Source organism: Coturnix japonica, chromosome 23 (assembly GCF_054131305.1).
Source record: "Coturnix japonica strain WE chromosome 23, WE-NBRP24, whole genome shotgun sequence".
NCBI classification, from domain to species: Eukaryota; Metazoa; Chordata; class Aves; order Galliformes; family Phasianidae; genus Coturnix; species Coturnix japonica.
Genome location: NC_140685.1, coordinates 8,691,292 through 8,705,728, shown reverse-complemented (window position 1 = coordinate 8,705,728; position 14,437 = coordinate 8,691,292). Strand labels below are relative to the sequence as shown.

The window sequence follows — 14,437 nt, the reverse complement described above, 5'->3', positions numbered from 1 at the left end:
GGCAAGAAGGCAGCAACCTGAAATTACAGCAGTGTTATATTAAGGAACATGGCCCTAAGGTAAAAAATTCAATGTGAATACATTAAGTACAAAGTTGTTTGCGATGGCAGCTAGAATATGCTAGGTAAATGAAAGCTCTAGGGCTAATCTGGATCCAGTCCAATCCCAGAGCATCAAAAGTCAGTGATGTCCTCAGAGAATCATCCTTGCAGCATGAGTAAGTGCTTGCCACTGTCCTGTTTCCCTCTCACTAACAGTAACTTGAAAGTGCCTGGAAAGCTGTGGCTGGCATTCTGCAGCTGCTCTGTAAAGCCACAGTGGATAGTAATATTTCTAGGCATATTGACTGATGTGATTCATGGACAGTGTGGGATGCTGGTCTGATTTCCATGTCGTTTTGGAGGCTGTCAGCAGACTGGAGGGTCTAAAAGTTTGGGAACCACCTCGACAAAGAAACCATGAGGTTGTTCTAAACCTTACTGGTCTGATGACCCAGAGCATTTTGGCATTGCTGAATTTCATTTGGTTCCTCCTGACTGCCAAGGGAGATCTGAGAACTGACCTCCCAACATGAGTTATAAATGCAGTTGGCTCTTGATCTCTACAAAAGCATACATCATGCAGGATAACCATCCTGCAGCTGTTACAACTGCCCACAGGCTATTGAGATAGCAATTGTCTTCTCTTCCCACCCTTTATGGGGCTTACCAGCACTCTAGCTGCTATACTAAATGGTAGTAAATTTATATTTATATTCTTGGCATAGTGAGTCCTTTGGAAAGAATGCTTAACTGAACTTGCACTAGAACTGTGTATTCAGTGAGTGAGCAAACTGTTTGCTGGTGGCTGTGAATATGTTTGTAGCTGCTGTGCCTGCAAGATGGAACCATGTCTTCCTTGGAGGCAGATCTCTTAATAACCTGATTCACCATTACTTTCTTTCAGGAAGCTATAGTGTAATAATTTTTTATTACAGCAATGTGAGCAAGTCAAATCAGGAATCAAATAGCTCCTCTCTGACAGTTTCATCCTCTTGGTTGTGAAAGGGCTGTCTGGTGAGCTTTTAGCTATTGGCAAATAAGAGTGAAAACAAAGTCCCTTGTAGGTTCAGAGGATGTGGGACAGAATTCGCAGCTTCTTGCCTCATGAGTGCAGTGCTGAGCAGACTGATGATGCTGGGGCAGGGATTGCCAGCCTTCCTTCAGGCCCCAGTGCTGGGAGGTTTTCAGAAGTGCTTTTACTCAGAGCTTTTCTGAGGCTACAGAGAAACCTCTGGTTCTTGGAAGACTGCTTTGTGATCAGTTTCCTTCGTAGCTGTAGGAAAGTCATTTAGCCTCATGGCGCCTTAATAAAAGATGGGAGGAGCAGGGCTGTGATCTTAGTGGGGTACAGAGGGTCAGTACAGAGCAGGCTGAGCGCAGTGCTGGTGCTACAGCAACAGGAGCCATTTATGCACCAAAGAGAAAAAGCCATTGTCTAGTCAGTCACTACAGGAGCTTCTGGGAGCTGATTGTGAGCTCTTTGTTAATCATCATTATGATTAATTATGCAGCTGGCACAAAGCAAAGGAAGCTTATTGTACAAGTAACAACAGCAGACTTGAAACAACTGCCATTTTTCCCGCATGCCCTGATGCAAGCCTCCGCTACAGCCAAGAAATACCAGCGGCAAGAAAATGTTTTAAAACCTTCTCCTACTACTTTGTGTTTCATTTCTGTTTATTTCTTTTGTTCAATAGACTGGAAAGACTGCAGTGGAAGAGAGCCTCGACACAGGGGACATACTGAGGCCCTGGAACGTCTCCTTCAGCAGGTTCGAGCAGCTCATCAGCATTATAATTGCAGAGGTAAGGATAAATATCTATGTGGTAGGGCACCAGCTGAAGCCTCTGTGGCGCCTGTAATTTTAGCAGTTTTCTAACTAGGTCATACCTTCTCATTCATCAGGAAAAGAAAGATATTAATATTGGCCCATCTGGAACCACTTTAGCTTACTATCTTGCTCTTAACCCTTGAAATTAGTTGGATGGAAACATCTGAAAGCTAGAATGTACACAAGCACAGACACACCCTTTCTCCCTCTGTACCCTATGCAGTTATTGATGTGCTTTTTCCTACTAGTAAGTTTTACTCAGGATTCTGCTAAAATGCTTCAAGAATGTCTCCTTTAGTTTTTTTAATATAAAGAAATACTTTAGAGAGTTAACAACTGGTTTGGATCAAAAAAGGGACTTGGCTGCCTCCAAATGGAAGACACTAAGTACGCTATTGGATGTGATGCCAATCTATAATGAAAAATAGTTGCACAGTGCAGTGGGAAGATAAGATTGCTACATTTTCAAATAGAATGGATCAAAACTGGGAGAGAGTTCGAATCTCAGCCAGCTCTTTGCTCTTCATTCATGAGAAACAGACTGTGCCTTTAATAGCTCAAGAGCCAAGGCAACAGCTTGGCATTCTTTTTAAAGAATATATAAAAACTCCTGCTCTGTACGGGTTGTTGAAAAGTGCTATTTATTTCCTTAAAATAAACTTCTAACTGGAATAATGCTTCATTGCAAAGGAACTTATTTTAAACTGAAAAGTCGAACTACCGTGAAGTTTTCATTTTTCATCACTTAGTATGACTGTTATTTCAAACTGCATCAACTGATTTAAAATCACAGAAATACTTAGGGCTCAAATCATCTGGATAAAATGGAAAGATGCAACCTTTGTTCTTTATGTGCAAATACATCACAGTCACGATGATCCACGGTCTGCCACAAGCCATTGTAACCATAGCAACTAAAACTATTCTGCTGTGTTGCTTGGAAAGGAAAAGGAGATATAGCAAGAAAATGTTGTTTCCCTAATTAAAATTCATGCAAACATTATCACTTGCAGGTGGCCACGGTAGTAAAAATACAAACGATGTATTCCATCTCTCACACAGCTTTTCATGATTCAAGAAGTCGTTATCCATGGTACAGATTTTCTCTTCTGAAGTTGGTGCATTTCTCGGCTCTTTCAGGCCACCTTCCTAGGAATAAGGGATGGAACATCTGAGAATATTCTTAGAATCAGTTGTTTTACTGACATACCAGCCCAGAAAAGAAGCAGTTATAAACATGCAGAAAATCCCTTCTTTTAAGAATTTGACACCAGTACCTGGTTCTCATAAAATTCCACCGCTTCTGAAATTAACTCCAGTCTCAAAGCAAAGCACAGACAACTCTGTTACTGATTTCTAAGCTCCTTATGCTTAAATAATAAATAACAACAATATAGGGAGTCTGTTGAGCTCAGAACATTTTCTTGTGTGCTGGAAAGAGGATGTGGGAACTTACATATGGCAGTATTACACTGTGGAATCAGCAAGAGCAACACCCTTGATCTGATTAAATCAGAATCTCAGAACTGCTTGTAATGTTAACGTTACACAGAACTGTATTTTGGATAAATCAGGTTTATAACATAAGAGAAGAGTCTTTGGATCTTACATTAAACATATGGCTTATGTCAATCCTTGTATTTCAGGAAATTGAAAAAAAAAATCAAGACACAGTAATTGCAGAAAAATTAAGAATTATGACATTAATTTGACTGTTATTTGTCAGTCTCAGCGAAATCTTAGAAGTTTGATCAAGGATCTGAGATAAACTATTGATAATAATTGAAAAGCCCCAGTAAACTTTTCCACTTGATGCACACAAGACAGAATCCTCCTTCAACTGTCATGGACAGAAATCAGAAAGGACGTGCTTCTGTAGATAAGCTGAAGACCTGGCCTGACTTTAACCAGTCTTTAACGTGTTTCTCTTTAGCACATTCCTTTCATTGTAAGTGAACATTATAGCTTCTGCTTTCCTCATTTGTTTTAGAGGTGTCAGTAAATAGCTTGAAAGTGTTTGAAGAATACCGCTGAATCTGCTTGCAGGCACTAATTCACAGGGAATTAAAGTGAGGTGAAGACAGAGGCAGATTCAAACCTGAAGCCTTTTCCCTTCAGCTTTCCTCGAAGTGATCCCTCTGCAGGACTCTCCAGGCAGGCTGAAGGAGAGAGCAAAGAGTGCAAAGAAGGTGAAAAAGGTGGAACGGACAATCAGTCTAAAATGGCTGAGATGATTTGGCTGTTAGGGGTAAAATCCTCAGAATATAAGAGATATAAGAACAAGGTTTGATGCTAGTGATCTGGGAGGGTTAAACTGCCCAGCTTCCACGTATCTCTTGCCCACGTCTGTTCATTCAGGCTTTACACCAAAGCTTGCGTTTTTCCCCATGCTTTGTATTTCAGGGCCTGAAGAAAACAAAAATACCAGGAAGAATACAGTGGAACATACAGTGAGTTTAAGAGCTTTTGGAATTAGATCAGCTGTTGCTTTTGAACCTGCTCTGTGATATGTTGAAATCTCTTAGGGAATTACTTAGGAAGCTTTGCTTTCATATGTTTAATCTTCTGGAAAATCCCGATGATTACAAACAACAGTCATCCATTTGTCTTCATAATACCATGCCACAGACTATCATAACCCAATTACTACAATTGTGTGTTCTGGCAACACTTCAAATGTATTTTTTAAGTATTTTTTTTTTCCTGAAGATCATTCTTCCTAAGCAGTTCTGAGTGGATTAAGCAATTGTGTGATGCTTCATTAAGAAAGGAACTCAACTCTTCAGTAAATTGCTTACCAGATATTTTATTTCTGGAATTCGGTTGAAATGTATTTTACTACAGATTGACTGAAATAGAAATGTTCTGATCGTCATTCGACTCACAATCTGGGATCACATTTTCATTGCATTTAACAAAGAGAATGATGTCTTATTCCATGGGGCATTTCAGAAGTTTAGATTTTATTTTGATGAGAATAAATAAAAACAGGCTGGAGAACCTGGCCATGGGCTGAGAAGTTTGGGTAGGAAATTTAAGAAGTTACAGTCTATCTCAACTGTTCAGCCTGATTTTGTTCTCCAAAATGCACCATCTGGTAACATGACTGATATGACCACAGCTTTGTCATAGTCGAAGGTAATATGGAGTCTGTAGTGGCCTTAAGCTACTGAAGAATCTGCTGGCTATGTATGCCCTTAACTTCTGCATGGTGTTCTGCCTCTGTGCATGTTATTCCTGTGTCAGTTGATTGCACAGCTAAAATTATGGTAACTGAAAGTATGATTTTCTTCTGGAAGTTTCCAGTTATTTGATGTATTTTCATCCATTGTTAGTAAAAACTCTAAACCCCATTTTATGACCTCTGATAGGATTTCAATGGGATTTAGCTCCTCTTCTACTAATTTGCTTCATTATTCAGTGCTACCGTTAGTGATATTTAGTTGTTCCACAGACTGTCTGATCTATGGGGCTAAGATTTCTCCTCAGATAATTTTGCACTGAGGTAATTCCACTTACTTCACATCTGCTCCACTTGAAGAGAGGCACCCGCTTGTCTAGTGATAGGACAAAGAATTCCAGATGATCTTCCTCCTCAGAGAAATCTCATGGCATAACAGACATTCCTCTAGAGCAGAAACCCCAGATGCGTGCTAGCAGTGGGAGCATGCAGCTTTCGGATTTCTCACAACCAACTGATGCTGCTTTCAAGTATCTGTCATACTTAGGTGAACTGTGAAGACACACGTATAAATCCCAACTAAGAAGAGAAAAACTATTAACATGGTAAATAGAGTTAATTGCCTAGTTCAGCCCAAGTGTGAATGCTTCTGATCTAAATCCATATACTGGAAATTCTTTGATCTTGGCCAATATATGTTTGCTCCTGAGATATTAACAGAGCTCATAGATCTATTGTATTGTTCCTTAGTATCCACTTATTTTGTTGTTACTGGCCCTGTTGTATAAAGGTTACTCTGTTATTTATTAGTTAATTAAAGAACAGATTGTTAATGTTCCATTTCCCATAGGTCCAAACTATATTCTCAGTTCCATGCTTTTCCAGCTTCTAGACATACTATCATGTAAAACAAAAGCAGGAAAACAAATGAGTTTTTCCAAAAGGAAAAGAAATCAAAGATTGCTGGCATCAAAGGAGCAGCCATGGATTAAGATAAGTCTATTTAAACTAAACTGAGCACTGCATTGGAGGATATGCCATGCAGACTTAGCTGCCACTGGGAAGAAAGCATATTTGGTGATCTAATAAGTTTCGTACTTCTAAATTGCACGATTTCACCCCCAGTAGAACCTTGTTTCTTTGTACTTGCTGTTCAGCAAAGTGAAATTATGCTAACAATGTGTCTTCTTTTTGTAGTTTTCTATGTGCAAATTACAGTGCAAATTTATTCATCATTTAAAAATATGTTGAGTGCTTTCAAGACGGGGTTTTGACAAGAGAAAATTTAGATGTTCCTTAAATGTTCAAACTTAGAACTTGCTAGGGAGACACAGACAGACACCTTCTATTTTGCACTGGAGGTAAGTAGGAAATACATTACTTGGAAAACACCTAACCAGGCAGATTAGCAGCAAATTCCTCTTGTAAAATCTTTCATGAGTCACATTTTGTTCCCCATTGGAGAGGGTTGTTCCTCAAAATGTTTGGTAATTCAGTCTGGATGGGGATCCATGGTTCATTCAAATGGTGAGGAAATAGCCAGATCCTAGAAGGCTGAGATGTAATTTCACAGCTACAGTTTTCTTTCTGTCTTCCTCTTCAGATCACAGTAAACACCGAAAGAACTTTTTTTCCTAAAGTTTTAAACATCCATTTCTTTAATAAGCCAAATGTAAACAACAACTTCTGACAATACCAAAATCAATACAGAATCCTGCTGACCGCTACGTATCACTGTACCTTCTAAAAACTGCTTACATTATACAGGCAGACACAGCTGTTTCCCAGAGTCTGAGAGCTTCGGTTCCTACTGGAACTGAATTCTGAGGCTGCTCTTCTTTTGTGAGAGCTGGTGCAGAGATCCTTGTAAGCACAAAGCGGGACATGAGCTGAGGGATTACATCATCCTAAAATGCTGACAGGTGCTTTGATTCTCCTCTTGTATTTTTGAGACCACGTGTACAATTTATATCCTCCCTGAACACGTGGTTCAAGCTACACTTGTCCTTGGTGCAAAACAACAGTTCCACCAAGTCTGAGTTGGATGCACTTAAAGAAATCATTTGATGAGCAGTATTGTTAAGAAAGATAATACAGGCAAATGTTGTAAATCAGCATGTTTCTGAATTACTTGTGTGATTCAATAAACAAAGGATTTTTATGATTTATTATCTGAAACTGAAGTACTGCATTTGATTTTGTTTTTATTTTCCATTCTAGAAAGTTCCAAATTACAGAACACTGGTCGCAAGCAATCGGTCTCTAGAAGCCTGAAACACCTTTTTCATTCATCAAACAAGTTTGTGAAGACTCTGAAACGGTCTGTCGTTCATTTTATCTCCAAAATATTCCAAGTTATTGCTTTTATATAATAGTGAACAGCACCTTAAAAATAGATGTATGCAAACAAAACAGCAGTGTCTGAATAAACCTGATAAAGTTATAGACGTGTGAGACTGATAGGAAAATAATGCTCCAGTTCCAACTGAAGTCATTAGCAATCCTTGATTGTTACCACTGGAAATGGATTTGCATTGTAGTGGGAAAATATTGTGTGCAAACACAAAAGTACTGTCACCGTGGAACTGTTAAGTGCAGCCCCTATTGCTGCTCAATAAGGAGACTGGAATTTATTTCATTCATAATGAAAAATGCAGAGCACAGGTGATGTGTTCTAATAGATACTAATATCGGCATCGAGCAGCACATCAAGAACTTTCTAATGTTTTTAGCTATGTTTGCAGCCCAGCACGACCCAAACAACCCTTTGCTTTGATAGTTTATTTTAGCAAATGAAAGTTTCTTAGGCTGGATTATTTCTTCTTTCATTGCCAGGAGTATTCAGAGTATTCAGCTTGCTTTTTCTTCTTTGTATTTTGATAAGAGTTTGATTCTTTCAAAAGAGTTCTCCAGAGTCTTTAAATTCCCTAAGGCAACTCCTTAATGTATGCAACTAATTGCAAGGGTAAATATTGAAAGGAATGATCTCTATAAACAGTTTTGCAGATATGCTGGCCAAATTACACTCAATTACACTAATGTAAATCCATAATAACCCTACTGATTTCAATTGAGTTATTTCAGTTTTACTCTGAAGTAAATGAGGGCAAAACTAAGCCCATTAATGATAAAAAGTTTTGGTAGAATTTTTGATTTCTAGAGAGCATAAACCCTCCATTGTATACTATTTACTCTGGCAAAACTCTTACTGAAGTTGATGTCAGTGGCTTGCACAGATTCATAATTCCTTAAATTCTTGTAGTCTCACATCATCTGAAGAGAGAACTTCCCACATATTTTTTCAGAATCACTACCTGAAGTTGCATGATCTGTGTAACACAAATGTTAAGATCAGTTGATTTGTTTTGCCTCTTAAAATCTATGATTCAGCAGCAAAAATTTGGCATAGACATTAACAGACATGGAAGCTGTTTGACAATGGTTCTTTTTTTCTTTAGGGGACTCTACTTATGTGTTATATTTTTTTACAAAGACAATTTATTAGTAACCAATGAAGATCAGATCCCAATTGTGGAAATTGATGACTCCCACAGCAGTTCAATTATGCAGGATTTCCTGTGGTTCACAAAGGTAACGGGAACATAATTTCACATATTGCTTCTACAAATGTGCTGCTAGTCATGCAGAAACCTTAGCTGATCATTCTGAACAAATTAAAATGCTAAATGATCGTGTGCTTCATCTTTTACTCACGTTAAAATGTAATTTTCAAACAGCATTTATATGAGCTAAATTCTGATTGAGTCACTGACTAAAGCACAGGTAACTCTTTTAAATGTAAATGATCCCACCTCAGTGACAGCTGAGGAAGAGCCTAAAAAAGGTTGTTTTCGAGTCGGTATGACGTTGATGCCATCATTAAAGATATCTTCACACTATTTTATTCTCTAAGAAACAGTAAATCAGTTTTACTCAGTAGTCTAAGAAGTGATTGAAATAGGTGTGTGGTGTATATGGAATGATTTCTGTGTGATTTGATATCTGTCTCATGCTTATCTAGGCAACTGTTGCCTCCCACAGAAACTCAAGATAAACATCTATTGATTTTTCAAATTCCACAATGCTTGTAGTTTCATTTCTGCCTTCATAAATGCTGAGAACAAAAACTGACTGAACTGGGTGTATTTTTGCAGTTGTCCTGTATGTGGGATGATATCAGATGGCTGAGGCAGAATATGTCTATATCCATCTCTTCATCAACAACACTTCAAGCCAGGCAGAAGATGCTTTCTGCAGCAGCACAGCTACAGGTTGGTTGCTTTGACTGTTTCCAGCTATTAGCTCTGTGACTTTCCAAGCTCCAGTAGTAATTGTGCTTTATTACATTTCTCTAGGAGAATGTTTTGACATGTATTATAAAACCTGTGAAGAACGTGCTCACGGTAACGTGAAATTTCTAGCAGGACAACAACTGCTTTCATTAAATATTTACTTTTGTGGAGAAGAAATAGATTCACAAAGGCGTGGGCATGGTCCTTGCAGAAAAAGTATGCGCAGACCTCACTCTCCTACCTTTGCTTGAATGAATTCACCAAAAATGCCCAAGAAACTGTGGTACAGTCACGGCATTAATGGAGATCTTCATATTGCTTGGCTCACACATTAGCAATATGACCATCCCTCTTATTGCAAGTCCACACAATAAGCTTGCTTTTATAGCAGCTGTGAGAGCCAGATACTTTGTGGCCATTATTAAGAATATCTGTGTGGGGTTTGTTTTACATCTTTTGGCAAAGCAAGCTGTATGGAAGAACAGCCTTCCTGGGCAACCACCTGTCTTGACTGATTTCCCCAAAGTATCCCGAAATATATGGAATGCCAGCCTGCTGCACCTTTATTGGAGGACCACCTGTGTTAAGCAGCAGCTGCTTGCCAGTCCTTTGAGTTCTCACTAGAGACAGTTTTAACTGTATCTGCTGAAAGGTCCCTCCGGTGTGGTTAGCTCAGCCTAGGTAGCACACACTCCTTTGGTTAGCTCTGTTTCATTCCCTCCCTAAGAGAGCATTGTTAGTACACACAGACTGCAGACTGAGATAACCAAGATTATATTGTGTTAATTGCTACCAGAGATGGTAAGAACAGAACTTGAAGCACGGAGATATGGCAAATATGCCCAGAAGATACACTGCTCTGTTGAATTTTTGGCAGCTTTACTGTCCTCATCATTTGTTCTGTCAGTTTGATCCCCTGATGAGCACAGGAACTGTCACAGGTCTGCCAGCCTTTAACAGTGTGTGGCCTAATGGGATCCACCAATAGAAGGATCTCAATAAAGTTTATACGGTTGAATACATTTTAGTGAGGCAGTTAACAGTCTGACTCCACAGGAATTTAGGACAGAATGGAAAAGATCAGTGATAACACAGCTGCTGAGGGACTGGATCAGTGGATTCAGAGACAACAGGGACTGTAATTTTGCCTGCTGTTACCACTAAACAACTAAGCAAACAAATCATAAGTGATGGGATGCCAGGCAAAGCAGACACGAAACTTCCTGGTGCATGAATTATCCATAATTCCCATTAGAAGGTGTCCCCAGTCTCATTCACAATGAACAGCCATCAGTGATGGTAATGATCTACTTGCTTCTATCTGGGCACATTCTTATATTGCACTCTATTTAATATCACCATGAGATGGCTAAACATCTCCCCGTAATAATCTGCCCCATCTGTGGACACACAGATTCAAACAAAATGTATCGCAAAACCGACCAGTGTTAATCAGCAATGAAGGCTAAACTCAACAGGTAGAACAGTGAAGAAAAAGGATGTGGTGTACAGATGCCAACAGTGTGCTCTGGGGAGAGATGCTTAAAGCTAAAACTGCAAACAATTCAATAAGAAAGGTTATAAGTAAATACTGTCTGCTACATACAGATAACAAAAAATCAGGACAGTCTATCACTCTGCAATGCTGTTAAGTTACAGCACTTCCTTAAACATACAGTGTGCTGGACTGTGAATTCCAGTTGTCATTTTAAACAGCCCCCGTCCCTCCCCAGCTTACTGTAGAGCTCTTGAAAAGTCCTGAAGTAATGAGCATATTTTAAATGTTAAGCATTTTTCTTTAAGACATCTGGGAATCTCTTCAGTGGCTGGTGACTGGACTGAGTATGTTTGCACCTATAAGCAGATGCCTTTCTGTGTGAGGAAAGGGATTTTGACCAAAATATGTATTTTATGTGGAGTCTTTTAAAATTACTTTTCTTTAATCCTCACATATTTTCCTGGAGAGCTTTGCTTTGGTAGTTTGTTGGTTTCTGCTGGTTTGTCTCGCACATTCTGAAGTAAAAGAAAAAGGGTCCATGTCTTTTCAGATTCCTTTGTGTTCCCTCACAAACACACCCCTCAGTTCAACTCCAGAACTATTTACATTCAGTGCGGATATGGGGGCCTCTTGCTTTTGTTGCTGAAAACAATCAGCATCATTTTGAAATGGAGAACAATACATTGAGGTTATAGTTAATGATCTTAACAGAAAACATTTGAAGTCTCCAATATGAATTCTGTATCACTGACAAGGCTCTGCATCTCTCATTTAGTTCTAAGTTCTTTGCTAAGTTCTAAGCAGAAGGACTTCATTGATCCCAAAGGAATCACCACTAGACCAACACTGAATGCTTTTAAAAACAGCATCCTTTACATAATGGGGTACAATCAATAGGTGGAGGTGAATTTGCAGTGTGCCCTTTTACAAAGGCACTAGTTTGTAACCAATATGCTGGAAGATCTACTGACAGAACGTCTCCTTTTGCTGATGCACAATGTGACTGCAGGGCAGGGACTTCAGAAAGGCTGTGTGACTGGCCTTCACTGAAGTCAATAGATCTGATGTCAAGGAGCATGCAGTTAACTTTAAAAAAACACAATACATAACTTTCATTGTGTACTTTTCTTCTTTCCTAGAATTTGCTGGGAACTCACAACTTAGGCAGAGTTTTTTATGAGCCAATCAAGGATCGGCATGGCAATATACTGATTGTTACCATCAGAGAAGTGGAGAGTCTTTATTCATTTTTTAATGGTAAATGGATGCAGGTATCCAAACTACAAAGCCAGAGGAAATCCCTTTCGACGCCAGAGGAGCCAACTGCATTAGACATTTTGCTTATAACAATCCAGGTAGTGCTTTGCTTCTCTTAACTGTATGTTATTTGCTTATGTAAAGCCTGTGCCAGAGCCCTGATTTTGGAAGATTCTTGTAGAATTTTAGGCCTTAATCCAGTGCCCAGTAAAACTAATGGCAAGGCTCCCACTGAAAGAAAAGACTTATATTACTTCCAGTGGGGCTGGGATCAGACCCTTAATATGTAAAATATCCATGAGATTAGAAAGAAATTACTTCAAAGTCCTAGCAGAGAATGGAGCTGTTTCTATCAGTTTTGGGAAGCCATGCTATAGCACTCCTTAGCAAAGGCTATAAACATTTAAAACTCTCTAGAATGTTCTTAAGCACCCATACAGACACTTAAAATTTCTATGCCCCATAAGATTTTTCCACATAACCCTGAACACTGCATTTAAGTATAATATCTACTATTCTACTTAATAAAGTTGTTCTTTGGGGTTCAGGGTTCCTTGGAGCCTGGTATAGTTGCTACAGAATTCTTTATTGACTATAATTCTTCCTTAATTGCTGTGTAACTCACTCTTAGACTTTGTATTTAGAACAATACCAAGGTAAGGACCCCAAATCCTACATGACAAATATTGTCTCAGTTCCTTCTTTCGTCACTGGACAATGACTGTCATGGTTAATTTTCAGATTTTTCTTGGGCAGAGACTGTGCTTTTGGTACCAGAAACTGACAGGGAATCAAAATATACATTACCAGGTTTTAGGAACATTAAAAAATTTCCAAAAGACAATAAAACTTACCTGATCTATGTTAGATTTACTGTATTAAAATGTGTTAAAGGTGTAGAAAAATGTCAATCTGGGCAAAAGTTTTATATTAGGAAACCCAAAATACAGGCCTGATCAAATTTCCACAGAGATCCTAGTGGAAAAAATGTTCCCCTAATGGTTTACACATTCCTATCTAATGCCCACCCTTTCTTGTATTACTTGTTTAATCATCGAATGGGTATTTTGTTCATGAAGTGCTTGTGAAAATGAGGGTCTAATTGCATTGGTCTGAGCCAAGCAAAGCACTGGAAGATAATTTGATGGTTCCAAGAGTAAAGGCGTAAGGCCAGGTGTCTTAATCCTCACCCACTGCAGAGGCACACATTTCTCAGGATGGCAGCAGATGTCCTTTTTAGAACAGTGCTTGGGACAGCTATGTGTAGCCTTAAAAACGTCTCCTGGCTTCAGTAAATACGCCATCAGTATTAATTCTTTCTGAGCTCTACTTGTTCATAAAGATATTTGCTCAGAAAACAGTCATTAATTAATCTTTGCAAGCCACCAGCTCCCACACTTAGAGAGATCTTCTTGCAGATAGCAGATAACGGAGTGAGGTTTTCAAGAGATCTACATGCATTTCTCTGGTGCCAGAACTGGTTTGTGCAGCCCCTCTATCCTACCTTCCCCAACTCAGAGCTTTTTCCCCATGCCACTCTTCTCTATCTGTGTATCTACACACCAGAAACGAAATGGGGAATTTACCTGCCTAAAAAACAGCTGCTTTTTTGATGAGTTGTTTTTCAGCTGAAACAGTTCCCTGCCCCAGATTGCTGCCGAAGAGATCAGATGATCTCTCAGATGAGCGCAGAGGTGGATGCTATTGGAGCTAATTTAAATACAATGGTTGTAGAAGGTTGAAATCACAGTGTTTTAATGCCAGTACCTGCATGATGTGGAGAGCTCTGAGAACCTGTGTATGACTTGAAGTAGGAAGTTGTCCAAGGGCATCCTAACTACCAGAGATTATTTGTATGCTGCAGCGTGTGCTTAAGTACTGGGAACTGGAAACACTGGTGACACAGAAAGACAGCTGTAAAAACATGTGTTGCTTTTTGATCCCAAATTTGTGATTTAAGGAAAGGCTTTTTATGTAGGACTGTTTCTCTCAAAACAGGACATACTTTCCTATCACAAAAGAAGTCAGCAACGTCTCCCTCCTGGATTGTATCTGGGCTACCTTAAACTCTGCAGTTCCGTGGATCAAATCAAAGTCCTCGTGTTGCAGAAGCTGCCTAATGTCCTCTGTCATGTCAAAATCCGCGACAACAGCAACGTCTCCAGGTAAGTCAATAGACACAAATTTACATACACAGATGCAGAGAGAACTTTTCTTTAAGTCTGCCTCAGGTGTGTAGCATAGAGATCAGTGCTGAACTAAAAAGGTGCACTGCTGTGATTCCAGCAACTCTGAGGTTCTACCCAAAACAAACAGATATGAGCCCATGAATTTCTC

At 39.2% G+C, this 14,437-nt stretch overlaps 1 protein-coding gene across 2 annotated transcripts in view; it reads left to right on the top strand.

The window, feature by feature from the left end:
- ANKFN1 (ankyrin repeat and fibronectin type III domain containing 1) overlaps positions 1-14,437 on the top strand; it is an 86,060-nt gene that overhangs the window by 55,970 nt on the left and 15,653 nt on the right. For both annotated transcript variants that reach the window (XM_085523144.1, XM_032448272.2), the window contains exons 9-14: positions 1,739-1,846; positions 7,274-7,373; positions 8,512-8,644; positions 9,208-9,324; positions 11,983-12,198; positions 14,099-14,265. In XM_085523144.1, coding sequence (XP_085379270.1) covers positions 1,739-1,846; positions 7,274-7,373; positions 8,512-8,644; positions 9,208-9,324; positions 11,983-12,198; positions 14,099-14,265 — 841 coding nt within the window. The remainder of the gene's footprint in view (positions 1-1,738; positions 1,847-7,273; positions 7,374-8,511; positions 8,645-9,207; positions 9,325-11,982; positions 12,199-14,098; positions 14,266-14,437) is intronic.